Source organism: Cyclopterus lumpus, chromosome 23, assembly GCF_009769545.1.
Source record: "Cyclopterus lumpus isolate fCycLum1 chromosome 23, fCycLum1.pri, whole genome shotgun sequence".
Classification (NCBI taxonomy): Eukaryota; Metazoa; Chordata; class Actinopteri; order Perciformes; family Cyclopteridae; genus Cyclopterus; species Cyclopterus lumpus.
The window spans coordinates 13,490,455-13,516,996 of NC_046988.1; the positions used below are offsets into that span (position 1 = coordinate 13,490,455).

The following is a 26,542-nucleotide window of genomic DNA, read 5'->3' on the forward strand; positions in this document are numbered from 1 at the left end:
TTTAGGCTGAAATTACAATCACTCTGGTGGACGCTTCCTGTTTCAGGCACTGACATTGGCCCCTCATCTCCGGTACTCCTTCCTGCAACCTTACTTCTCCAAGTGCAGGCCTCAGGGAGGAGCGCCGAGGGGCTTCTACAGGAAGCTTCGTGGTGGGACGGACGAAAAAAGAAAGAAAAAAAAGAAAGAAAAAAAGCTTATTGGTTTATTACTTTTTTGGCATTGTAAAAATACATAAACCAACCAACATCATATAGCAGCTCCAATGTTGTAAACATGCATCCAAAAAGAAATGAATATAATGTGAAATGTAGTAACAAAAGAATAGGATCATATTTATACACGATATAAACATCCTGCAACAATTAATACTTTGACTTGTCATAGTTAACGGGGCTTTTATTCGCGTAGCTCTGCCCACTCTGGTTTTAGGGGAAGAGGTTACTTTAAACTGTACACAGGACATCAGCTCATTCTTCCACCAGACGAATCCACAGCGGCGGAGGACTCGACGCTGATCCTGGACCAGCCTTTAAACGAGGATCGTTGTTTTTCTTCTCCTCCTCCTTCTTCTTCTTCTTCTTCTTCTTCTTCTTCTTCAGCCCGGTGCTCAACGTCTTCTGTCGGGGGAGGAGTTCCGCGTGAACCCTGAGTGACATGTCTTGGTTCAGGCGAGGGCTGTGCTTTCTGCCGGTGTTCCTGGTCATCTGGTCCTCCAGCACGTTCATTGTCACCTACCTTATTGCGCTTTTCAGACGCGACGTCGACATCATCTTTCCATACATAAGGTTAGTTTGCATCCGTGCATTTGTTCTCAGAAAATATGGGGAGGAGGGAGGGGGTCTTTGATCTTTTAGCCAGTCAAATCTCAGATATTTTTTTTTTTTGTTTCTTTCTCATTCCGATCGATTTCCTTGAGAGCGAGACTTGAAACGACTTTAGTTTCGTTTTGTCCTCCGAGCTCGTGGACTTTGGCCCGGTTCCCAAACTCCGGCTCACGTAACACACAGCTGTCCCTCCGCAGCACGGCTTCCTCTCACTTCTCCCTTTTATTTCTAAGAAGAAAAAGTTTGCTAAATGCGCACACACACACACACACACACACACACACACACACACACACACACAATAACGGGAAGTTGTGCTTCAACTGTAAACGCATGTCATGTCTTTTCCCCTTTGCAGTGACACAGGTGCAAACCCCCCGGAGAGCTGCATTTTTGGCCTGATGACGTTCATTTCTGCGTGCGCAGGTATATTCACGTCGCCATGAACTCGCGTGCATTCGTCTCGTCTGACTCTTTGTTAGGCAACTTTGGGCTTCCCCCAACATCCAAAAGATGTTATAGTTGCATTTCCCCCTTTTTATTTAGAGGAAAATGAAAGCAGAATTTATTTCTCGGGATGCAGGTATAGAATTTTCTTTTATTTATTTTTTTTTTTTTTTTAAGTTTTACATTATGGTCATCTTTCACACAGGAACCGCCACCATATACGCCCGCTACAAGTTCATGGAGAAGCTGAGTGCGACCACAAACGTGGTGAACTCTCATCTCAATAAAACCGCCTTTGTTTTTGGGATGTTCTCCTGCCTGGGCATGTGCATTGTCGCCACGTTCCAGGTATGTCCTCCTCCTCAACGTGCAGGTGCACATTTTCATCACACGAAGGCCACTTCCGGGTAGTTTAAACGTCCGCGCTCGTCCTAACCTCTTTCTGGATTTTGCAGGAAACAACAGTGACGGTCGTCCACGACATCGGCGCTCTGATGTTCTTCGTCTCCGGCGTCTTGTACATCATCCTCCAGTCTGTGATATCGCACCGGGCCTATCCGGTCGGGTCCTCCATGGGTGTGTGCCGAGTACGTTCGGGTGTCGCCACCCTCGCCTTTTTGGCCTTTTTCCCCAGTATCCTTTCACATGAGTCTAAAAATCTGTTGCGACACATTATATTTCTGCGAATGTTTACGCAGCACGACATGCACGCTTCCCCGAGAGTCATTCACAGTATAAATAAATGCATGAATTTTCCTTTAATTGATCATTCAGCTGTCATCTGCGCGTTCTTCGTGACACAAAACACACTGCACAGAGACAAAGGAGACGAGGTATAGGCCGTCGTCTGTCATCGTGATCTGTCATCGTGTCATCATTTGTTTCTGTTTGCCAACGTGTGTGTGTGTGTGTGTGTGTGTGTGTGTGTGTGTGTGTGTCTCTCTCAGGACTATCCCTACCATGTAGCCAGCGCTGTGTGCGAGTGGATCGTCGCCTTCAGCTTCATCTGCTTCTTCCTCACATACATTGACGATTTCAAGGTGTGTATATCTCGCCATCTAACGGGGAAAACTTTCTTCTTTTCTTTTTTTTTTCCAAAATGTATTATTTACTGCTGCAAGTTGTTCTCAATTTTGTTGTTGTTTTTATTTCCCCGCAGCTGTTCACCTTACGAGTGAAAATAGAAAGCGAGGAGTGACCTTGACGAGTCTGCAAACTGCCAGCGAAATCACCATTTTTTCACCTTTTCAAAAATGTGCTGCTTTTGTTTTTGTAAAGCTTTTTATGCTTTTTTTGTACATTTTACACTGCGAAGCTTTTGTAAGATTTTTCTCTTTTGCATATCCTGACTGAATTTATTGGTGGATTGCAGTTGGTGCATTGTTATTTATACACTTTATGAAGAATCGGTCATAGCAGGAACCAAACTGGTCACAGCATGTGTCTTTATACTTTTTTATACGCGCTCGCGTCATTTTTTAAATACTTTTTTATACTTATTATGTGCTGGGTTCAAACACAGCTTTGCACTTTGCTCTTTGATCGTGTTCAACCTGCAACGCCAGCGTGACACGCCGAGTCCCGTCAGACCTGTGACAAGTAAAAAAAGAGAAGTTCAATGAGCACACTGATACCTTCTGGAAGTAACCAGAAGCCTGCCTGAAATATTACTTCAAATGGGAATATTATTCAAATACTAGCAGTAGTTCCTTAACCAAAGTTGTAAATATTTGTTACTCATTTTCCAATGTTGTTGTCTTTGGAGCCCTTTCTGTATGCCCTGCTCCACATGGTCTTTACTGTATGCTGCTCATGGTGGTTCGACAGATCAATAACGCCTTTTATTTAGGGACAGAGGTTTCTAGGATCTCACATGTAAAATGTAATCAGCTGAAAAATACAATTAATTTGAGTATCAGAATTATATATATATAATTTTTTTTTAAAGTTGATTATTACAGATTTTTAATGGTGCAAGTAACTCCACGAGGACACTGAGACACATTTGTGAATGTGGAGCTCATGAATAAAATGGACTTGACGCATGAGAAAGTGAAATCAATACTGTGTATAATAACGTCAAGCTGCTCGAGATGTTTTATAATTACCATCAACATATTCCATGTCACATGCTGGGAAGGCTTGTGACACCTTGTATGCTGAGAAAAGTGTTTGTGTCACAGCGTTGGCCAAATTAAAGATCACTATCACGTTTGAGTATCTGCTGATGTATTTCACTGGCCAGTACTGTTGGAGGGTCTCTTCGTAGATGAATGGTGATTAGGAGATGGGACTATCAGGCTGTGGTCACATGAAGTTATTCACTTTGGGGATTTATTTGTATTCTTCTGACATAATGTACTGCACAGATCACGGTGCCATGCTGAGCTGAAAAAAATTAAAGATACACTTTTCTTTATATTTTTAAACAAACTGTTTGAGTTTATTCCAAACTTCTCCACTCTCAAGTCGTCACAGTGTAAAATGCATTCATAGAAATCTTACGGATATTTCTTTTCATTTTGCGAAAGCGTTCTTCTCTATTCTACTTCTTTTTTTTCGGGCATGTAGTCACAAGTCCTGCTCTATGAAACGATAAGCTGACGCACAAACAATCTGCAGGTATATTATGTTCCGACTCGCCGATTGGACTCTTTAGTGCAAGTTTCTCTTCATTCTAGCCGAGGTTAGTGTGCAACGCGGTGATATAACTGGCAAAACACTGTGTACACAAACCCAATTAAAAGAGGAGTCGATGGTAAAAAAAACTACCTAAAGCAGAGCCAGACAAAACATTACTATTCATCATTTATTGTCTGGCATCGTGTCATATAAAGGTGGGTTTTCTTCTGTACGACACATGCAGCAGCTTTAGAAAATAAAAATGTTTTTTTTGTGCAAAATAAGTAGAACGGAGGCCTCAGACTGAGCGCGCTGTAGTTTGTGCTCCTCCGACATGGCCACCTGGAACTATTGGGGATAAGACGACTCATTTTTTTTTTAAAAATCACAGATTTTCTGTGGGCCAAAAGAAAAACAACAATTGGTATTTAGCATTCTGTGAAAAAAGGTCAAAATATTGCCGTAATGATTCTATCCAAATACTTCAGCGGTGGCTGAAATTTAAGGAAGGGTTAAACCCACATGACATGTGATTCTCCTTCCCATTAAACTGGTCTTGTGACTATACGGCGCATCAAAACTGAAAGTATATTGTGATATGTATCCTCCCTTTGACTAACACACAGAATTACAATGCATGTGTCAAACAGTCAAAGTATCCAACATACATTTATGTATTTCTGTTGTATCTCTTAAAGGCATTACGCTGTGATAGCAGTGTGACAATCGAAGAAGACCAATGACTTGAATGGTATAGAATGACTTTCTACCGCCACGCGTTGAGATCTACTGCGGACATAATCAACAGGGAATTATTCCCCGTTTGTCAAAAAAAAAAAATACTAAAAAGTATCAAAATTGAGGTCACTGAACGACCGTAAAGGAAAAGAAATTCAGTGCTTTTAGGCTGAAATTACAATCACTCTGGTGGACGCTTCCTGTTTCAGGCACTGACATTGGCCCCTCATCTCCGGTACTCCTTCCTGCAACCTTACTTCTCCAAGTGCAGGCCTCAGGGAGGAGCGCCGAGGGGCTTCTACAGGAAGCTTCGTGGTGGGACGGACGAAAAAAGAAAGAAAAAAAGTCAGTCGCTGAAAGACGACTCGCTGTCGGAGCTGCTGGCGGCGGCCTCCCGATCCTCTGCGCTCCTCGTTCGTCCCTCGGGCACGGGGGCGTCCGGTGTGCTGTCATCAGCAGTGGAGGCAATGTTATTGGTCAGTTTCATTCAAAATAAGGTGAACATAAAGATCATCATCATCAGCCAGAAACACTCACTCAAGCAAGTTAGGATCCAAACCCTCCAGGACCATTTTATTCTTTATAGCCATAACTGGAACTCCCTGTGACAGATGAAACATGCATTGAGATACAGAAGATACTTTTTATTTTTTATCTTCGATTTTTAATCCGTTAAAGTCTATAAGCAGGTGTTAGTGATGATTTACCACGTGCACCATCTTCAGGTAGCGGGCGTAGCGCGGGTCCTTGGCCACTGTCAGGACGTTGTCTGCAGAGGCTTCTGCTTTCGGAGTGGCCGCGGGCTCTGGTGCCACCGGCTGCAACATGAAACATACAAAATCACCGTGACAGTAGGAAGTAGCAGGTTGTTTAGGAGGGCGCGGGGTATCGAAATGTGGGATCTCGCTGCACCTTCTTTAGGAGGTGGTACTATTTTGTAGGTTGCAGAATTTATGGCTTGCAAAAGAAAAAAAAAAAAAAAAAAAAGGGGTCGGAGTGAACGATGCTGATGGAGAAAGTCGTCTTGGCTTTCGAGCCTGAAGAGTACATGATGTTCGTGCGTGCGTATTCACCTGCGGCGGAGGCAGGGTCCTTGCCGGCGGACCGTCTGCGTGGCCGTGACCGGCGGTCGAAGGTCCGTTGGCCGGAGCAGGTTGCCGCTGGCCGACTCCATCGATCTTGACGTCCTCCAGCCCGGGAATGGAGGACAGCTGCTCGGAAAATTACAACAACAACAAAAAACTTCGATGTATGATCAGAGTGTCATAGAACCGCAGAAGAAGTGAGGCCCGAAGTGAAACCCCACCTTGGCTTCCAAAATGCTCAGGGTCGTCTCGATCTGCTGAATGCGGAGAGATATGTTTGAGAGTTTCTGCGAAGGGGGAAAGAAGAACGGACGGATCAGGACGGAGGATCAAAGAGTTAAAAGACGATAAGCACGAGGAGACGTACAAACCTCTTCACACACTGTGGAAAAGCGGTTCAGGAACCGGACCGTGTGCACGACAAACTGATTGAGATAGGCGACCACTCGCCTCTGTTGAATCGCAGGAACCTGAAGGAGACACGTTGAAAAAAAAAAAGTCACTCACTCAGTCAAGATGAATATAAAAAGACATTTGGTGAAGCTATGGAAGATTTGTTTTTCCTAAGGAAATATATGAAATAAATATATATATACACAAATATAGCAACAATATATTAACTACAGCTCAGCCACCTTACACAATATTTTTTTTTTTTTACAATATTTTAAATGACAGCTTAATTGTTTAACTTAAAGGTGCTAACACACACACGTCAACTCTCTTGTTGGCTAATCCTGCACACACCAACCTTGGTGAGATCGACCCCAGACCCGACGATCGGCAGCCCGTCCTCGTCCATGTTGGATTATAAACCCTCCCGCACGTTGAAGGGCGGTTGGGCTTCTAATGGCGGAGACTTTCACCGCAACAACAAAAAAAACGGTTGAAAAGGAGGATGTATGAATCTGCTGTGTGTGTGAAAGGCTTCATGTGACTCGGGACCGTGGCTGCGGGCCGGTCCCTCTTTTTCCGGTCACGTGGGAAACAACAACATCCGGTTGTCTCTCGTAGCTGCGTTTGGACAATTTAGGATTATACAAATGTTTGTATATCAATAACATTTAACTCTCTCTCTTTTTTGTTTTACTTTACTTTAAATAAAAGAAAATGCATTTGTAAATATGCACAAAATATTATTTTTTTCCAGAGATTTTCTCAAAATTAATACAACAGATTGAGCCACTATAAACACTTTAAAACATATGTTAGAACTTCAGTTAAACTTGTGTTTTGGGGACATGGATGTATGTGGTGTTGTAACATCCATAACGTGTTTTGTGTCTTTGACCACATTAGGAATGATTAGAACAGATTCTACCTGACATATTTGACCATTAAAAAAACAAAACAATGAATCCATCTTTTTGTTGTTGTTAATGTACGAACGGATGTCAGACCTAAAAAGCACATGTATGTTCCTAAACATGTGTAGAGCAGAGTCACAGCGGAGTTGTGAAGCTTTTATTTTGAAAAGCGGAAACGCAGCGTTGAGGAAACCGGGGCTTGCGTACCAACAGCGCATGTTAGCTATAAAAACAATTTTACATTATTTTTACATTTATTTATCAGCGCCGCGGGGGAAACACTACACTAATGGAGGTTATTGGGTCAATGGAGAAAATAAACGGTGCGTATATTAATATGTTGACCCCGCTGTAATTTAAAGCAGGCTGTGTCTATGCCAGTGAAAGAGTTAGCGGGGTCCGTCTAATTACAGGAAGCATGCCAGTCAGAAGCTGCCAGACTGCTGTTACTGCTTTAGAAATGACGTCGATACAGACAGATTATAATCAATAATATCATGAATTAGAGTAAAGTAAAGCACAGCTGCAGATACTTTGCCAGGTGGCAAGTTTTAAACTCCCATCAAGTAGTTTTATCCAGTCGTTAGACGGGTTCATTGGCTGATGGCAGGTTAGTGGGTCATAATAGAATATAGATTTAGCAGTGATTTTGCCATTGTTTTTGATTAGGCAAGATATAACTTTTTTATTATATATATCCAATGTGAAAGAAGATTTTTTTAAAAAAATTTTTTTTAATATATATAATTTAAAAGCTCATTGATGTCCTCTCTCACGTCACACCTTTCTGTTCCAGACCCAAGCCTGCTGCCTCTCTCCTCCCTTCGCCTCCTGGTGCCCCCACTGCAGCTTCTGTCTGCAGCAATGTGGCAGCTGGCGAAGCAGAAAGACGTTATGAACTATGAGAAGCTCCAGGAGTTTGTCTTCATGGTGACCGCGGCGGTCCCTGGACTCATCAACCACAGACAGAGAGCCCAGCTCCTCCTGGGTCTGAGGGCAAGGGTGAGCAGAAGTTATGTGTTGCATCACACTCTACTTTTTTTTTTCTCGTGATTTTGCGCGCGTCAAACAATTTCTGTTGACATTTCAGTTGATTCTGGAGCTTTGCAAAGGCTCGGCTCGCGGTTCTGTTGATTCTCAAGCCATCCAGAGCCATTTGGAGAGACTCCCAATAACCAACGCAAACACGGATGTAAGTACAGCAAAGGAATACCTTTTTAAAAAATAAAATAAATCATCCTTAAGTGACATGAATCCATATCTGTGGCAGTACAGGGACGCAGAGGTGAAAACAACAGAGTCCACTTTCATTGCACTTGTTAAGAGCCTGCTGAAAGATCCCGTTGAGAGAGCGTATTTCTTCCAGGTCAGACGGATTTTAAATACTTTCTTCTTTTGAGAAAACTCTTAATAAGTCCGACAGCGAATTAACATTTTAGTTATCTCCTCCAGGAGGTGTTCCCCGTGGAATATGGGCCACAATATGACGCTGCTCTTCACGTGTTATTGTGGGAGCTGCTCTCAAAACTGGAGAAGCTGCTTCCGGTACCGGACTTAAAACAGGTCAGTCGATGCAGTTGTCTCTGGGTTTCTTTTTTTTCTTCTGCAAAGCATGAATAACTTTTTCATACTGTTAATTACAGACCGCGGCTTGGCTCGGCTCGGCTCCTTCTGCGGTGGAGGAATGTGTTCAGTCCTCACCCGAAGAGCTGAGTTTCATCTACGAGCACTACAAAAGCTCAGGGATACTGAAAATGCCGTGTGAGTACAAGCTGAAATAATCAAGTCCGTCGACCAGAATGTTGTTGCAGTCAGTTTCTTATACGTAACCGTTTTTAGTAAGAAATACATCGATATTTCAGTTGTACAATACAACATTTGAGTCTTAAAATCCCAAGATCGATCTTTGCATCTGCATCTTTTCTCAGTGAATATGCGTGCACTGGTTAAACATTTCATATTTTTATATACTTGGCTAAGCCACAATTCTGCATTTAGGAAAATGCATCCAGTTGTTAATTTTAAGATGTTTTATATTCTCGATAAATCATCGGCGTCGCTCACTTGTGGAGTAAAAAGCCAGAAGAAATTCTGAGAAACACTTTTTTTATATTCATGCAATGTAAATATTTATCTGATGCTCCTGAATCCTCAAAGATTTTCTGTTTATTCATGTTTCATACGCTCAACCAGTAGACAATGAATTGCCTTAAAAACAGGACCGTTTTTTTTTTTTTCAACCAGAGGTTCCTTGTTTCTTCCTCTTGTAGACGGCCCTTCGTCCACCATCGGCAGCTGCATCTTGTCTGCTTTATCCATCCCTCCCTCGCAACAGACGAACCTCTCCGTCGGACTGGAGTCGATCCACAACTACGCCAACGTGCTGAACCCCGTCGCTTTCGTGGGAGCGGACCAGTACAGCGTCGTGGCCGTCTACACCGAAGTCGAAGTCGGAGCGTCCGAGGTCGACGAGGAAATGATGGAATCGGCCGAAGTGCAAGTTCAAACGGATTTCTACGAGGAGGAGATCGTGGCCGTCGCCGGCGCCGAGGAGGCGGCCGGCTCGAGGGCGGAGGAGACGAGTGAAACCGCGGATGTGGCGAAAGCTCTGGAGACTCTGACGAAAACGTTCGCGCTGAGGAAGGAGAGCCTCGGTCAAGACGCACCGACGGGAAAGAGCAACGACTCGTCCCTCAATGAGGAGTTTGGGTTGGGAAACGCACCGGACGAAGGACAAGAATCGAGTGAGCAAACGGACGAGAACAGAGGAAATGTCGAGGAGGCGAAGGAGGATCTCCAAACCGGAGGTGCGGACTTAGTGGATGACCCAGAATCCTTTTCTGCCGGTGAAGAAACGACCGGGGATCCAGGCGCTGAAACGCAGCGGTCTCCCGGTTCGGCTAAAGTGCGCCGGTCCACTCGTCTCCAGATGAAGACCTCGCCCAGTCGGCTGGAGACGTGCAAAATCCAGAGGTCCGCCATGGAAAGTGATGGAGAATGTCTAAAAATGTACCCCCAAAAAAAAATGAACATAAAACTTTTGTCTGGTGAAATGCATTCATGAAAACATTTCTTATCGTTCTCGCCCCTCCTGATGGGGAATTATTTAGTTGTTTTACAGTTGTGCTTCTTGTGGTCCCCAAGATGAGACGGTTTCTTTAAAAGAATAAGTTTGACATTTTGGTAAATTTAATCAATGAGACGAGAAGATTAATACCACTCTCACGTCTTTGTGCTAAATGTAAAGCCGCATCCACTTAGCTTAGCTTAGTTTAGCTTAGCATGAAGACTGAGAACAGTGTGGAAACAGGTTAAACGAGACATAAGGTGTTGATTGGTGAACTGAAGAGGAGCTCGTAGGGGGAACAAAGCCAGGCTACCGTTTCCCCCCCATTTCCAGTGTTTGTGCTAAGCTAAGCTAACTGGATTCATATTCATATACAGACATGATGGAGGAACCATTCTTTCTTCAAACAAAAAGCTCCAATAATATTTTTTTAACTTGTCTAATAATTGTATTTTAATCAAATACACATTGCTTCCTGTTTCTTCAGATGAAGTACTGTGCAGCTCATTAGGGAATATATTTTCTAGTAATTGTTGTAACACTTGAAATATGTGATGTAGATTTAACAATTCAACATGTTTATTTCACCAGGAGCAAAGCTGATGTATCAGTGTTCCCCTCTGTCATAGCCATCAAAGGAATCAACACAGGTAATATTTTTTTATATGAAGGGGAGAAACTAAATAAGAATCCACTTATTTTACTAATAGATTTATTTATTCTTTGCAGGCGACGCGGACGAGATGACGTCCATCATCTTTACCTGCTCCGAGTGTCCCTTCCACAACTCTGAGGAAAACAGCCCTCCTCACTTCCACATGCAAAGTGTTCCCACCCAAGTATACAAGACTCTCTCGGGGGCCAAATTTACGCCGTCTCCTTCGAGCTTCGATGAGATCTTCACGTCCATTAAACTCTTCCCCACGGGGGGCAAAGAGGAGGGCGCAGCGCAGCGGCCCGACGCCCAAAGCGACGTCAAAGAGCTCCCGTCCCGAAGCGGACCGAAGGCCCTCACGTGCGACACGTGCGGGAAGACGTTCACCCGGTCGTCCGACGTCAGGAGGCACCAACTCACGCACACCGGAGAGAGGCCGTTCCACTGCTCGCAGTGCGCCCGCACCTTCCAGCACTCGTGGGATCTGGCCAAGCACGAGGGCAAGCACCACGGCGCGGCCGTCTCCTTCTCCTGCCAGCTGTGCGGCAGCTCCTTCGCCAACCTCCGCACGCTCACGGCCCACCACAAGCAGTCCCACTCTCGGGAGAGCCAGCTTCCTCAGATCTGCTCCATCTGCAGCCACAGCTTCCCGACTTCCCACGAGCTGCTCGAGCACAGGAAGTCCCACGTCTCCGCCAAGCGCTACATCTGCCGGCAGTGCGGCGAGGGCTTCGACTCCCTGCTGGCGCGCGCCCAGCACCGGCAGATGCATCGCGTGAAGAGTCAGTTCAAGTGTCCGCACTGCGAGAAGACGTACACCCGGCGATCGGACGTCAAGAGGCACCTGTCCACCCACACCGGGGAGCGGCCGTACCAGTGCGGCCAGTGCAGCAAGCGCTTCTCGCTCCGCTTCATGTTCATGAAGCACCTCCGCGTTCACACGGGCGAGCGACCTTTCCAGTGCTCCCACTGCCCCAAGAGGTTCACGCTGGTGTCGGTGCTGGCCAGGCACGAGAGGATGCACACCGGGGAGAAACCGTTCCTCTGCTCTCAGTGCGGGAAGGGCTTTCTATCGCAGGGCGAGCTCTCCAAACACCACCGGTCCCACGTGGACGACAGGCCCTACTCCTGCCCTCAGTGCGACAAGCGCTTCAAGAGCAAGAAAACCCAGCAGGAGCACATCGTGTCGCACACCGGCGCCCGGCCGTACCCATGCACCTACTGCGGCAAGGGCTTCACCAAGCCGTACGCGCTGACCAGACACAACCTCATCCACACGGGGGAGAGGCCGTTCCCCTGCGGACACTGCGAGAAGTCGTTCCTCACCCTCGGCGAGGCCCAGCTGCACCGGCGCATCCACACGGGGGAGCGGCCGTACCCGTGCGGCGTCTGCGAGCTCAAGTTCAAGAGCTCGTCGGAGCTGGCGCGACACAGGCGGAGCCACTCGGGGTCGAAGCCACCGAAGCCTCGCTGTGAGCGCTGCGGGAAAACGTTCACGTCCAAGGCCAAGCTTGAGAAGCACATGGAGAAACACGGGGAAGAGGCAGCGCCGCCGGCGGACTCGATGCAGCCGGAGGAATCGAATCATTAAATGACTAATCGACGACCGGATACACCCGGAGTGGTTTTAAGGATGCTTGTGGTCAGATATTTAGCTTAATCAAAGGTATCAAGTGTTTATCAGGAGAGAAACGAGTGTCCACAGGTGAAGGAAATTGTTCAATAAATACTTCTTTTTTTTTACTCCATATAATGTCTATTTCTTTCTCTATAATAGAATGATATTGTGTGTGTGTGTAGGGTGCAAAGATTCAGTGTCGGGTTAATCAAAACAAACAAAAAGGAAAATAATTTGAAAAACATGTATTACATATATTTATATATATATATATATATAAATATGGTTATATATATATATATATATATATATATATATAAAAATTATTATTTTTGCATGGTGTACTCTAGACCAGTCATAAAACCAATGCAATACAACTTAACTTTTTATTAAGTATAATATTCTGGTTCAGACATTGTCTACTTTAGTGGAACAGCAAAGCAACAAGAGGTCGAAATAGAAATAGAAAAGTAGAAATAAAACACTGATTATAGCGCCACCATGTGGTGAATAGTTTTGCTTGCTATTGGATGGATTGCCAGGACGAACTTGAACAGCTCGCCCTGCAGCAGCGTCACGAGGGACAAACTTTTCATTTGTACTTTGCACAGTCGGTCTATAAATACCACCACAGCTGCACTCTGTTCAGTGCTGATTAACCAACGTGAGCATGCTGATGTCGGCATTTAACACAAAACACTTCATTGCATTAATGCTTACTTTTGTTTTTATTACTTCAGGCTTGTAACAATAATCAAATACGTGCTCGTGGCTTTAAGGCTCAAGCCAGACAGGTTTGGGGGAACTCTACTTTAAGGCTTTTCATTCTGTCTGTTTCCTAAAGGGCTTCCCCACACCTCTTCTCCCCCATTTTTGTCATTTTGGGAGTTGCCTTTTGAAATCTCCTCCTGGGTGTGTCGGGTGATGTATTTCTGTCATTAGTGCCCATAAAACCCGGTGAGCTGAAGGCGACAGAGCAAATATTAATTATAAACATCATAAACACAGCTCACATTTCCTGCACAGACCTCAGTCTTCATCCTGCTCACTGGGTTGAGGGCAAGCTCCTTTAATCTGTCGATATATATATATATATATATATATATATATATATATATATATATATATGAGCTATTTGTGGCCTAAACATAATATTCATGTTTAAGTATGAGACTAGATTGCAGCTCTGCACTCTTTCTGGATATTCCCCTCTCCATCACCATGTTCAGCATCATGCTTGTTCTTGTAAAAAGAGCTGAGCGTAATTAACTGAGGGGCTTTAATCAGCTGTGATTGGAGGAGGAGGAGGAGGGGGGGGGGGTAAGCTTTCTTGTTTTTGGAAGTAAAAACTCATCCTGAGAAATAGTGAAAACTCAAAGGGATGTCTCCTCCACACCGAGAGAGGGTGTGCATAGCTGGATTTCAGGTCCTTCCCACTGCAATCACCTCTCGCTTTGACCAGAGCGAGCAGCCAGATGTCTGGATGTGACTCCCGGAGGAGGCATTCAAAGAGCCGGTGACCACGCAGGTGGAAACAACCCCCGGAAACAAAAAAAAAAAAAACCTGCATAAATACGGTGGAGACGACGAAGCTGCGGATGCAGATAACGGCACGACGCAACAACCCACAAGGACCATCAAGTGTGATTTACCGGCCACTCTGCGTTCGTGGTGTCGATGGCGAATTAATGACCGGGTCATAAAGAAGCCTGGGGGGGGATTGTGTGTTGCAGGAGAACGATAGTGAGGCACCGATAGAAGAGGAAGAAGAAGAAGAAAGAGGAGGAGTGTGTCAAAGAGAGAGGGAGAAAGAGAGAGAGGAGTAAATAAAAACCAGAGTCGAGATCATGAGCTCTGCACTGCCTTACAACTCGCTGTCAGCTCGGCCGAGTCCCAGCAGACAAGCTCTGGACTGGGAACACCAGCAGCTGGCCGTGCGGCGACTTTCCTCCCCGCAGGGTCTCGACCTGCTCTCGCCGCCTCCTCTCCCTCGCCGACCCTCCGCCATCCCCGGCTACCTGCTGTCACCCTACCAGGAGCAGGAGGAGCAGCTCCACGAGCAGCAGCAGCGACTCTCCCTGTCCGTGTGCTCCGAGGCCTCCCTGGCGCCCCCAGCACCTCCACCTGCGGGCACGGCCCCGCCCTGCTGCCGCCCGGTGGGAGTCATGCACCTCCTGCGCCTGGGCCTCCTGGCCTTCAGCTGCCTCTTCTGGGCAGCCGGCTTGGCCATCCTCACCCTGGGCGTGTGGGCGCAGATTTCCCTGGCGGACTACATGCTGCTGTCGGCCAACCGCTACCCCAACGCCCCCATCATCCTTCTGTCCACCGGGGCGGCCGTCACCGCCTGGGGCTTCCTGGGTTGCCTCGGTGTGGCCGCGAACCTGCCCGGCGTGCTCAGGGCTTACGGTTTCTTTCAACTCGCCGCGCTCATAGCCGCTCTGGCAGCCGGGCTCTCGGGCCTCTTCTATCGCGAAGACATCGCCGGAGGGTTCCGCAGCGGCTTACAGCGAGCGGTGGCCGGCTACACCGAAGACGAAGGGCGCGCCGACGCGTTGGACAGCCTGCAGAGGGCCCTGGAGTGTTGCGGGGCCGAGGGTTGGCGCGACTGGCTCACGTCCGACTGGGCCATCCAGCACATGGCCTTCCCGTCCAACGAGAACGGCACCTCGGTGGCCCTGCCGGACAGCTGCTGCGCGAGGCGCAAGGGCTGCGGGAATCGACCTCTTCTGTCGGACGACGTCGAAGGCGTGGCGGCGGCGGGAATCCATCCACACGGCTGCTTCCGCAAAGTCTTCAGTTTGGTCAACGACAACGTCTTCCACATCGCCGCCACCGTGTTGGGATTGGCCTTCACCCAAGTGGGAGGCATCGCCCTGGCCTGTCTGCTGGCCAACAAGCTGGCACCGAGACCACATCGGCGCGTGGTGGCCCATTAAACGGGCCAATTAAAAACGATGTATAGGCGACCTACACCCAGGATGGACCCCAATGTGTAGATGCTTAGGGTTGGGAAGGAGACTACATGCCCTGAAGGAGTAATGGAGTTGCAAAGTGTTGGGAGTTAATTCAGGCGTTCAGATTTCCAGGAAACATGTCAGGTGATCAGTATTTGGAGGTCCTCCACGGCTTGGATGGGTATGACATCATTCCCAAACGCAAAATCAGCAACTGCTTTATGAAATATACGATTCTTTAACGAAAACGTTCAGGCCTGTTTATAATCTAAAGAGAGGAGTCCTCCTGTTGAGGATATTTTAAGAAACATTAAAGAGCTTTACATCTACTGTCAAGCTGACATGTTGTAGAAATCTGATTTTGACATCCAGGCGTTGATATCGAAATCCTGATTTTTCAGAAACTAATAATTAAAATTGATGGTCCTGACTTACATATAGCATTAAGTTAAATTATCCAAAAGACTCTTTCGTTGCTAAATGCAGGGACCTGGAGGATATCAATGAAAGAAAATGGGGATTTAGTGGTTAAAAATAATCAACTCCTTCCACTTCACAACTCTTTTACACTTGTAAAAATAGGAAAGGGTGAGGCGTGTAGAGGCGATACCTGCAAAGGTGGGACCACGTTGGGAAACACACTGCAAATAAGAAAAAAAGGTAGATGAAAGTACAATGAGACTTTGTTTCAGAAATGTTTAAATATCGGCACAGATTAATATGCTTTGTTGTATATAGAATGTAAATAGATATTATTTGGGGTTAACTGCTGGGAACGTGCAGGAATGTTTTCCACCTCGGACGATTCCGCCTGGATGCGTTCGACAGATGTTCGTATTCACACCATTTAGTTCTTCCATCACAAGAACCGCACCGTGTTGGGATGAATAAGCGATTTTGTGCTGTTTACATCTGACATGTCGGGGTTAAAATAATGACCGCTTTAAAAAAAAAATTCTCCCAGATGTATATTGTATATTCTGATATATTGTGAAGCACAAAGTGGATTTAAATCACTGAATGTTGTGAATAATCCCTTTTTATGACGCCGATGCTTTGCATGAAACGTGCTCTTGTGACGAGTTGACGAGTGAAAAGCTCGGCATTCTGGGAAATAGCTGTATTTGCTTTAGAGAGTTGTATGAGATGAGGAGAGCTGTTGTCCACTTGTTTACAGGCAGCCTATGCTAAGCTAACCCTTAGCTTCATATTTAGTCTCACACTGGGGACATTGATATCAGGAGTAAAAGTCAGAATGTCGTTTATTAATAAAAGAGTTTTTCTTTCAGTTTTGCTGCTGAAATGCAAATGGAAAAAAACAATATTTGCAGAAGGCTATACACATATTTCCAAATAGGCTACTGCAGTGTACGTCCGCTGATCCTTAAAGGTAATAAAAAGATTGGAATCATACACATTTTACCAGCGTTCCTCAGGCTTAAATCATAGATTTAATCTCTTGTTGTGATGTTTAGGATTATAGCCTGTATTCATATTTGGGTGTTGTGTTATTGTGTTTTGAGAGACGACTCGTTTTGTTTTTCAAATATAAATTTCAGATCGGCCCAATTCAAAAATAATCTATTCATGCACAAAATGAGTGTTTTGATCTTTTCAACTACAACTCTCTGTCGAGAAATCAATTAAACAAATGTCCCAAAAGGTCTAGATGTTCCTTAAAAGAACGTGAAAGTGTTTTTCTCAAAGGAACTTATTATTACACGTGTTTTAAGATATATATATATATATTATATGTATACTGAGATGGTACAAATCCACTCGTCTTCCTTCCAGCCTCAACATCATACCTTTCCTATCGAGGCCTTTTTATTGCTCTTGTAATTTTAATGTATAGTCTATGATGACTTACAGTATATATATATATATATATATATATATATATATATATATATATATATATATATATATATATACTGTAAATCTATTCTAATAATCACCGACAGTGCGAACATGCATGACTGAAACTGTAATCTATATGTCAAACAATAAATAAAAGATCTTTGCCTCATTGCACATTGCGATATTGATTCGACGCGGTGAAGTCACGGTCTGCTGCCCTTGAATATATTACAAATATATAAATGGCAACAGCATTCTTGTAATTTCACGCGTGTCTAACATCTTACGAATCACCAACAGGCGTATTTTTGAGGAATATTTTTTCTCTTAAAGGTGTAAATAAATGAAGATTGTATCCCTGGTCGTGACAGGTGGTCTGTCTTCATATTATTGAGCTTCAGAAGCGGCTCCAGGTCTTTATTGGAGGAGGAAGGCCATGCTGGAAGTGTGCCAGAGTGGTCGATCCCTCACCGGGACCCTTTGGTCCGCGGGCCAATTCTGAATGATGGCTTCCTGAACGACATCTTCATCTCCACCTGCAGACGACGGCGAAATCACATCTGCCCTTGAAGGGTCGACGCGGACGACCCTGCCGAGTGAGACGAAAAAAACAAAGCGTTCGTGACCTCATCATCGATTAGTTTATGGGGCAGAAAATTAGGAGCTGCACGCGTTCCCCGTTCAATTCCAGGCAATACGAAGTTCACAATTAATCACAAAGATTACCTTAAAACCCGACACATGTCTACGTTTAGACACAGAGGGGGCTGTGGGCGGTGGCCTCGCGACAATGACGACCGTTTTCATGACCTAATTATGGTATTGATTAGCCTACATTATGCTCTAACAAGGCTTGGCGGATGCTTTCTATCTGATTACCCTGTCCTTATTAAAACTGCGTTGCCTAAGGTTGCTACATCCCCACCAGGAGTTTCATCACACAACAGTGGAGCTCCGAGCGCAACACACCTTAAGTTCAGGAAAAGCCACAAGGAACATGTTGCTCTTCATACCTTTTGGGGGTGGGTGTACTTTAATGTGCACTATTTAATGACCTCTATAACAAATGTTCAGAGGAAGGGACACAAAAATGGCTGCAGAGTTGTGCAAATATGTAAATCACTGTCAGATTATCAAGCATCACATTGATAAAAGGTAAACATGTAAAATGTGAACTAACTCAAATTATCACAACCTTAAAAACACACACAAATCATTAAAAGCATATAATTAATTTCTCCAATTAGTATTCCAATCGATTTAAAACCCCTTAACTATGTATCACATGTGTTATTATTCAGACTTTTCTAATATATTGAAGTAGCCAAAATAAATATTGCTTCAGGCTCTGTGCCCGAATGGGTGTGTCTTTAAAGCCCGACTCCTAAATCTGATAACACGGATTCCTCTATTCGCTTCAGGGCTGGCATCACTTTGAGGAAATAAGAAAATCCACACTGGATAAACGTCTCAAACCTGTGAATATAGCTTGAATATGTGTTATTCGCCCTGTGAGAATGTTTTTTTTTATTCAGATACACGTTTTCAAGCATGCATGGCAAGAATATTTGCCCAGATATTATTAAGAAGAATGTAAAATAGACGTAAAACTGTCTTAAAGTGTTTGGCATGTGTATAAAAAAAAAGAAGAAGGAACGCGTAAACGGTATAGGCTCTACCTCCACTCTCCGCCTCTTTAAGTGTGTCCCACAGCTCGCTCTGCAGTTTCCACAGCAGCCTGTACTCTGCCCCACATTTTTTTTTTATTTGGCAATTATCACCGCCCGCGCGCCCGCTCGCCGCTGCGTAAAAGCCGCCGCGCCGCGCTTAGGATATGCGCGTGTCCTTTGGCGCACAGCGAGGTCTCCAACATGGACTTAAAATCCGAGCTCCTCAAATCCATCTGGTACGCGTTCACGTCTCTGGACGTCGAGAAGTGCGGCAAAGTGTCCAAATCGCAGTTGAAGGTAAGCCGGAGGAAAATATGTCTGCTGGTCGTTTTGAGACCAGGAAACATGAGCGCGCGAGGGGCGTCCTCTGGACACATGAAAAACGGGCTTTAACTCCGATTTAACTTTTTTATTTTAAATCCCCATTTTTGTTTCTGGCTGAAGACTTAACCAAAAAGGCATCAGTCTCTACGGTAGTCTGTCGTGCGTGCTGCTAAATACTAACCTGTGGGCCTATATGGGAATATATTGTACTAAGAGGACCTTTAAACGCACAAGCTCACGCACAAGTCCAATATTTAATAAAAAGCTGTACTCTTATTATGAACACAGGCCATCGCGTAACCTGCTCATACATGGCGGCCCAGCTCAAAGTCCAACCTCTCAACTCAAGTAGTGAGATAATACCACGTCGTGATCAGGGTTTTAAGTGCAGGTCTTATTGAGCCGTTTCCTATGTTCCTGTCTGTCGTGCTGCTCCCCGTCCAGTTGCTACATGCCTGCCGTTGAGCCCCCATAGCGGGGAAGAATCCAGGGAAATAGCAGAAAGCTGTCCTGACATGCTAAAGACCATCTGTTTGTGGTTGCGTGGTTGTGTGTGTGTGTGTGTGTGTGAGGAAATACTGCTCAATGCTCACGTGTTCCTCAGGTGCTTTCTCATAACCTGTACACGGTGCTGAACATCCCACACGACCCCGTGGCTCTGGAGGAGCACTTCCAGGATGATGACGATGGGCCGGTGTCCAATCATGGCTACATGCCCTACCTCAACAAATACATACTGGATAAGGTACTGAGGCTTGTTAAATAAATACACAAATACACACTTTTATTTATGCACGTTTTACCTCTTTTTATTAAGTTATCAACTTTCTTTTGTGACAATGTATATATTAAATAATGATTGTTTTCTATGTTATGTTAAACAAAGCTTTGGAAACTACTTTATTATTATTATTATTATTATTATTATCATTATTATAATTAATTGTATTATTATATTGATGCAATTTTGGGGTTAGGAGAAATAATTGCTTTGGACAACACTTTATTATTAATATTATTTATTATTAATATTATTTTGTACATTTATATTTATATATTTGGTGCTATTTTGGGGCTAAAATAAAAAATAAAAATAATCTTATTGGCAGAGTTATTTATAATATTTCTTCTGTTATTTAGTTCGAGTTGTAGTAAAGTGTCAGTCATCAAGACTCTTTAACTTCAGGTCAAAGAGGGGACGTTTGACAAGGAGAAGTTCGATGACCTGTGCTGGATGATGACCATGAAGAAGAACTTCAAGGGGCTACCACAGGGGGCGCTGCTCTCGCTAACAGACTGCTTCAAGCTCTTCTGCTTATTCAACCTACTGTCTGAGGACCGCTACCCACTGGTGATGATCCCAGAGGAGGTAACACATGTAGATTGTGGAATTTGAGGTAGGACTCTGGAGCCACTCGATTTTATTGATCATTTCATTTTTACGCCTCAGAGGATAAAACATGTTAACATTTTAACCTTTTTTAACGTCAAACAGCCAAAGAAAGGGGTCACATTTTGATATAAAATACATTTTAGATAGAGATTAATAGAGAAACAAATCACCCAGGGAAAACGAGGAAACACAACGTGGTTATTATGCAGTTACATGAGGCTGTGATCTCCTAATTATTAGACGTATTCTCAGTATAAACTCAGCTCGTGTCCCTGCAAAGTCCAACTGTTTCACATTTCTTTAACAGCAGAAACAAAGTAAGTGCAAGTAAGTTAATGAGTCTCTTCCTTCCGCCACTTCCTTCATAATGCTTTTGGTTTCCTGTCCACAGAGACAGAAATAAACTGCTTTTGTGCTATCAGCACGGTAGCTTTCCTCTGTAAAAAAAAAAAGGAAAGCTTCCTTTACCAAAAATACACTGATAAAAAAAAAAAAAACACGTTATCAATACTGTTGCACTTTTATTTCCACCACGCTTTTATAGGTGGAGTACCTCCTCAAGAAAATCTCCACGGCGATGAGCCAGGAGTGGGACGGGAAGCCATTAGCGGACTTCATATCCCAGGATGCCACAGTGTGGGAAGGCGACATGTCCGTGTGGACCTTCCTGGAGCACATGGGTGCGCGCCGGCTGCTGAGGGTCACCAGTGCCGAGGCCTTCAGCCTGGCTTTGGATGAGGTCTTTCTGGAGATGTACCACAACGTCCTCAAGAGGGTAGAGAGGCTTCTGTGTACCTTCCCGTTTCTGTTTGGATTATATTAAATGTACTTTATTCATCCCCAGGGGGAACTTTCTTTAAGAATTTAAATATAAATAAAATAAATAAAATGAATAAAATAAATAAAATAAATAAAATAAATAAAATAAATAAAATAAATAAAATAAATAAAATAAATAAAATAAATAAAATAAATAAAATAAATAAAATTAAATAAATAAAATTAAATGAAATAAATTAAAATGCAAAGTGTATACAGTGTATACATTCTGTGTGTTTCTCGTCTCCGTCGTCGCTCTTCTTACATTCTGTCCCTCTGTTTCCAGGGTTACATGTGGAAAAAGGGGCACGTACGCAGGAACTGGACTGAGCGCTGGTTTGTGCTGAAGCCCTGCTCCATCGCTTACTACGCCAGCGAGCACCTGAGAGACAAGAAAGGGGAGATCCAGCTGGATAAGAGCTGTATCATAGAGGTGGGCGAGGAAAAACGCTTTGGATGTGTTCACGCAAAGTCCTTTACGGCAACAAACATCCCATAAGCCTTGCATTTTGACACTTTTTTGAGTCTCCTCTTTTCTGTCTCAGCCTGTCACAGACAGGGAGGGAAAGCGCTGCATGTTCTGTGTGAAGACTCACAGTAAAACCTACGAGATGAGCGCGTCTGACCAGAGGCAGAAGGTGGAGTGGACTACAGGTGTGTTGGTGTGGATAAGAACAAGCGTACCGAGTCAGAAACTGCAGTGATCAACTTTTATGTTGCCCGGAGGTGGATTTTGTTCCCGTTGGACTAGCCGTCTCCAGTCTTTATGCTAAGCTAAGCTAACCGAGTGCTATAGTTTCATATTCACTGCATGGACATGAGAGCGGTATCAATTTGTATCACCTAACTGCAAGAAAAAAAGTTAACAAAAATCCCAAAGGTTCAAATCGAAGTAGGGCTTCTTATTCTTTTGTAAAGATGGATCTGTATTTATTTTGTATTCCTCCGCGTCGATGACCAATCCATGGCTTGGAAGCAGGCATGAGATACCAAAAGGTGTTTATTTACATAAATAGAACCAAACTTACATCCAAACAATAGGTTAACTGAACTGAATAAAGGCACCTTAGATTAACATAACCTCACATGCACACAGCTACACAGTAATGTCCTCCTTTTTTTCCCCCGTGACACCCAAAGGCATCAGGTTAAATACAGCCTCCGATTGGAGTAATCTACTCTGCACTGTGAGTGCAGGTAAAACCACTCCCTCCCTTAAAGAAGCTTAGCCACACAATCTATCCCCTCAAACCTTAACTTCAGGTAGAACACTTTTAAATAGTCGTACATCATATTTACATTGCACACATGCCTAACACATCAGATTCAACTTGAATCAATACCTTCCGATAACCTACTCCCCCCCTACTTGGTCCAACCCCATGATGTCACAGCTGACACCATTCAGTGTATTAATAGGACATGGTTGGACGTCCCCTCCTTTGGCCTCTGAAACACATGGTGTGTGTGGTAACCAACAAAAGATATGATTAATTAATGGGATGCCGCAAAGGGACAAGTGGACAAGTGGTGCCTTCTCACCCACTCCGTCACATTGTATTTCTAATGGTTGCGTAACTGGAGGTATCTGTTAAAAATCCGATTTTTTTTAAGAGTATATTTTTCCTTCAAATGTTGAAAGTCCTTTAGTCAGGGAATATTTTGTTGTTATCCCTTTTGGGATCCAGGACTTAAATCTATGATCCATTTCATTTTGGTTTGAACCCTGGACCATAAGCACACCATTGAAGTATTTGGAGTTTATGATCTATTTTATATTACTCCTCTTGTGATGTTTCAGATGTTTAGTTGGAATTTGATCCATGGGCTTTGTACGTTGTCTATAAGTTTTCCCAAGTTTTTGTGGGCTAGTACTGCTTGAATTGGGGGATCATTCATAATAGAGAGTTCAATATCTTTCCACCTGGCACAATAAGTTGATTTAAGGGTTTCATCTGGACAGCATAGAAGTCATCTTTAAAATTGAGCCATTCCTGCTTCCTCTTTTGAGAGTTGTAGAGTTATATTTATATATATATATATATATAATATAATGTTTTTAGGAGGTGTACAATTAAAAGAAGATTTAGTTTATATCCTGCATATTTACCAAATGTTTTTAGGAGGTTCATTAATTCAGAAAAGGAGTCATAAGGGGTACTTAAATAAATCAAGATGTCATCGGCATACAGGGGCACCTTGTGATCTGATCCGTTTATACAAAGGCCTTTGAAGCGTTCTGTCTTGTCCATTGCGCAAGAGGCTCTATATAAGTGGCAAAAGGCAGTGGAGAAATTGGGCATCGCTGTCTTGTTCCACGCTCTAGTGTAATGGTCTCTGAGAGGAAGAAACCCTCTTTAATCCAACCCATACCGGTATCTACAGTACCACCATTGTGTCTCTTTGCTGCCTCTCCAGCTATGCAGACGGCCCTCCGTCTCCAGAGCGAGGGCAAGTCGTCCCTTCACCAGGAACTCAAGCTGAAGAGACGAGTCCAGCGTGAACACGGCCAGCGGGAGCGCAGCCGGAGCGCCCGCAGCAGCTGCAGCAGCCGCAGCAGCCAATCGGACGACTCCTGCCTCATGCAGGAGATGGACAAGATGGAGAAGGAGAAAGATTCAGAAATAGAAATCATCATACAGGTATGGAATCGGTTGAGGGGGGACGATTTGAGAGGCGCTCAGTTTTTTAACCCTTCGCCTTTTTTTTATCCGTTTCGCAGCAAGCACGAGAGTTGGAAAACCATCGAAGGGAGGCGGAGGAAAAAGAGAGGAGGAAGCACATGGAGGTGCAGATGGAGCTGGAGAGGCAGCTGAAAGAGGCCGAGACGGTAAGGGAAAGTTTTCCAGATGGCCGTGCTTATTCATAATTTGTAATAGGCTCAAAAAACATTGGCCTTATAAATGTCAGGCTTAAACCGTCAGTGATTTCTAGCGGTGGAGAAACGGCGATGACGTTCCTGGAAAAGGTGATTCGGGAATAGGTCAGTTCTTTCCACCCAATTGGTGTGTGTGTGTGTGCGTGCGTGTGTGTGTGTGTCCTAGTTAAGAGACAGCATGCAAGCAGAGATGCAGGTGAGGGAAAAGGAGTCTGAGCAACAGAAAAAGAGGATCGAGGAGTTGGAGCTGACGCAGGAGAAGCTGGAGGCCGCTCTCAACATAGAGATCCTGGCTCGGCTGGAGGAGGAGAGGGCCAGACTGGAGCTGGAGAGGTAATAAACAAACACACAATATTCACATTGAAACTACACATTGCATGTTTGACACCTGCACAAAATTGTGATCCTATTATTTTTTTCTTTTCTCTTTTTTTTCGTGCTCTAACCTTTGGGACTACTTACCCATAATGCTTTGGGTATTGTAAACAGGAAGTATAATGCTGACATTGAGTTACTTATCATTGGGCGAAGTATTCAGAATGAGCTATTAGCGGCCCCTTTTTTTGCAATGTACCCATGAGTGAATACATAAATATTACTGGATTTTAAAAATGATTCCTAAACCCATTTGGGGACATTTATTCACGTACCTACAGATAACTATATCATCAAGTAGAAGGCACAAAACCCATCCTAAACCAAACCCCGCGTCTCCTCTCCAGGTTGCTGCAGGCGGAAGAAGCGAAGAAGAAGCAGTTCCAGCTGCTCCAGGAGCAGCAGAGGGCCCTGCAGTGCCTCAGCCCCATACCGGAGGTCTCGGACGGCGGTCCGGACCACCGGACCCCCTCGGCTCTGCACTCGGCCTCTCGGGAGCTGCAGGATCTGCGGGCTTCTCGCCAGAGGAGCCACCAGCACCTGGAGGTGAGACGGAGCCAATAAAATCCTTTAAAACGCTCTTTCGAAAACCACATTTGTTTTACTTGTTTCAGGAGTTGCAAGAGAAGCTGAGGTATGCCAGTCAACACGTCCGGCACTGGAACGTCCAGCTGAACCGCCTGATGAAGCCCATCGGTCCTGGAGGTGCAGTACGCTCTCCGTCTGGTCTACCAGGGGGGGATAAAACTTTTTTTTTTTTAAATGTCAAATGTGCCAGCGAACATCACAAAGGTCAAACTTTGTTTTCAACGTTTTTTGTTTTTTTTCTGCAGAACGTTTGGAACATCGGCTATTATCAAAACACACGTGTCCCAAAAAGGAAGGAGCGCTGGCGAGCAACGAGTTCATCTCCAAATTCAAGAAGAGAGCCGACGAGAACAACCAGACGGCCGGAGACCCCGACGCGGTGGAGGAGCGGTTGGAGGAGCGGTTGGAGGAGCGGTTGGAGGAGCGGTTGGAGGCCGCCAACCTGTCGGACGGATCCGACGAATCGCAGGAAAAACCCAACGGACAAATGTGATCCAAAATGTTTCAAATCTAATTCGGCATTTGTTTGAGAGCGAGACTTTTAGGAGAAAAGTTATTCAAGATATGGAAAAATAATCTGTGCAAACAAACGTTATATTTATATTTTGAAATGCAGAGAGAAAGAGAGAGATGGAGGAGGCCAGTGGTGATGAGCACACTCTAATGCACGATTTAATGAACATAAATTTCAACTGACATTTACAGTTTTGTACAATACATTTTATTGGTGAATAATAAAACATAATTTTGTGATATTGGTCATTTTCTGTGGGCGACACACTGTTCACATTATTAACAATACGGTATCCAGGAAGTAGTGTTTTATGATTAAGATTGAAAGGTTTACTTTGGGTTTTTTTTACCAGCTGCTGTATCTTTCCTTTATTAAACAAATATTTATTTTCAGTTGAGTAAAACATTCAGCATTTAAAACCGAATTCCTTGCTCCACTCATTCTAGTCACAATTTTTAGATGGCCGACTTCACGATATACTTATAAAAAGTTTGTTTAAGTATTTGTTCAAACGTAAAAAAAAAAAGAGTATATACATCAATAAAATAATTGTCATTACCTCTCAAATATAAAAAAAGAATCCTGCGTCATTCAAAAAATGTCTTTGTAGCAGCAGCAACAAGGTAACAATATATATAATACAATAAAATGAAATAGCAGAGCAGGACATATTAAATTTAATAAAAGGGGTTGACATTAGTTGTGTTTCACTGTATTTTTTTAATTTGTTATATATATATATATATATATATATAAAGATTGTTATAGAGGGAGGGAAGTGTTACATTTAATATCGTATAA

The 26,542-nt window shown here is 44.1% G+C and overlaps 5 protein-coding genes across 9 annotated transcripts; 4 read left to right on the plus strand and 1 right to left on the minus strand.

Annotated features, from left to right (window-relative positions):
* Window positions 1–436: 436 nt before the first annotated feature.
* LOC117726198 (DNA damage-regulated autophagy modulator protein 1-like) lies at window positions 437–3,693 on the plus strand. Its single transcript, XM_034526332.1, has 7 exons — window positions 437–788; window positions 1,186–1,253; window positions 1,480–1,622; window positions 1,730–1,907; window positions 2,049–2,107; window positions 2,222–2,314; window positions 2,434–3,693. Exons 1-7 carry the CDS (start codon window positions 658–660, stop codon window positions 2,470–2,472), a joined length of 711 nt encoding a protein of 236 aa, XP_034382223.1. The 5' UTR covers window positions 437–657; the 3' UTR covers window positions 2,473–3,693.
* A 376-nt stretch (window positions 3,694–4,069) lies between these two features.
* washc3 (WASH complex subunit 3) lies at window positions 4,070–6,699 on the minus strand. Its single transcript, XM_034526333.1, has 7 exons — window positions 6,471–6,699; window positions 6,091–6,189; window positions 5,941–6,006; window positions 5,708–5,845; window positions 5,342–5,452; window positions 5,172–5,236; window positions 4,070–5,080 (listed from the first exon to the last, which is right to left on the minus strand). The coding sequence occupies exons 1-7, from the start codon at window positions 6,519–6,521 to the stop codon at window positions 4,981–4,983; spliced, it is 630 nt and encodes a 209-aa protein (XP_034382224.1). The 5' UTR covers window positions 6,522–6,699; the 3' UTR covers window positions 4,070–4,980.
* A 500-nt stretch (window positions 6,700–7,199) lies between these two features.
* On the plus strand, window positions 7,200–12,496 carry LOC117726467 (zinc finger protein 431-like). 5 transcript variants are annotated; one of them, XM_034526766.1, is made up of 9 exons: window positions 7,200–7,349; window positions 7,823–8,028; window positions 8,117–8,218; window positions 8,297–8,392; window positions 8,479–8,589; window positions 8,670–8,787; window positions 9,297–10,035; window positions 10,685–10,743; window positions 10,823–12,496. In XM_034526766.1, the coding sequence occupies exons 1-9, from the start codon at window positions 7,316–7,318 to the stop codon at window positions 12,337–12,339; spliced, it is 2,982 nt and encodes a 993-aa protein (XP_034382657.1). In that variant the 5' UTR covers window positions 7,200–7,315; the 3' UTR covers window positions 12,340–12,496. The 5 variants fall into 5 exon arrangements, with proteins under 5 accessions (XP_034382657.1, XP_034382659.1, XP_034382661.1 ...); XM_034526768.1 differs by having other exon boundaries at window positions 7,210–7,349; window positions 9,297–9,999; XM_034526770.1 differs by having other exon boundaries at window positions 7,210–7,349; window positions 8,302–8,392; window positions 9,297–9,999.
* Window positions 12,497–14,163: 1,667 nt separating this feature from the next.
* Window positions 14,164–15,302, plus strand: LOC117726455 (tetraspanin-7-like). The gene has a single exon (XM_034526751.1). It carries the CDS (start codon window positions 14,214–14,216, stop codon window positions 15,300–15,302), a length of 1,089 nt encoding a protein of 362 aa, XP_034382642.1. The 5' UTR covers window positions 14,164–14,213.
* A 3,586-nt stretch (window positions 15,303–18,888) lies between these two features.
* def6c (DEF6 guanine nucleotide exchange factor c) lies at window positions 18,889–25,979 on the plus strand. Its single transcript, XM_034526799.1, has 12 exons — window positions 18,889–19,147; window positions 19,779–19,919; window positions 20,361–20,543; window positions 21,112–21,342; window positions 21,673–21,819; window positions 21,932–22,040; window positions 23,805–24,028; window positions 24,109–24,216; window positions 24,431–24,597; window positions 24,987–25,185; window positions 25,254–25,344; window positions 25,473–25,979. Exons 1-12 carry the CDS (start codon window positions 19,052–19,054, stop codon window positions 25,718–25,720), a joined length of 1,944 nt encoding a protein of 647 aa, XP_034382690.1. The 5' UTR covers window positions 18,889–19,051; the 3' UTR covers window positions 25,721–25,979.
* Window positions 25,980–26,542: the final 563 nt, after the last annotated feature.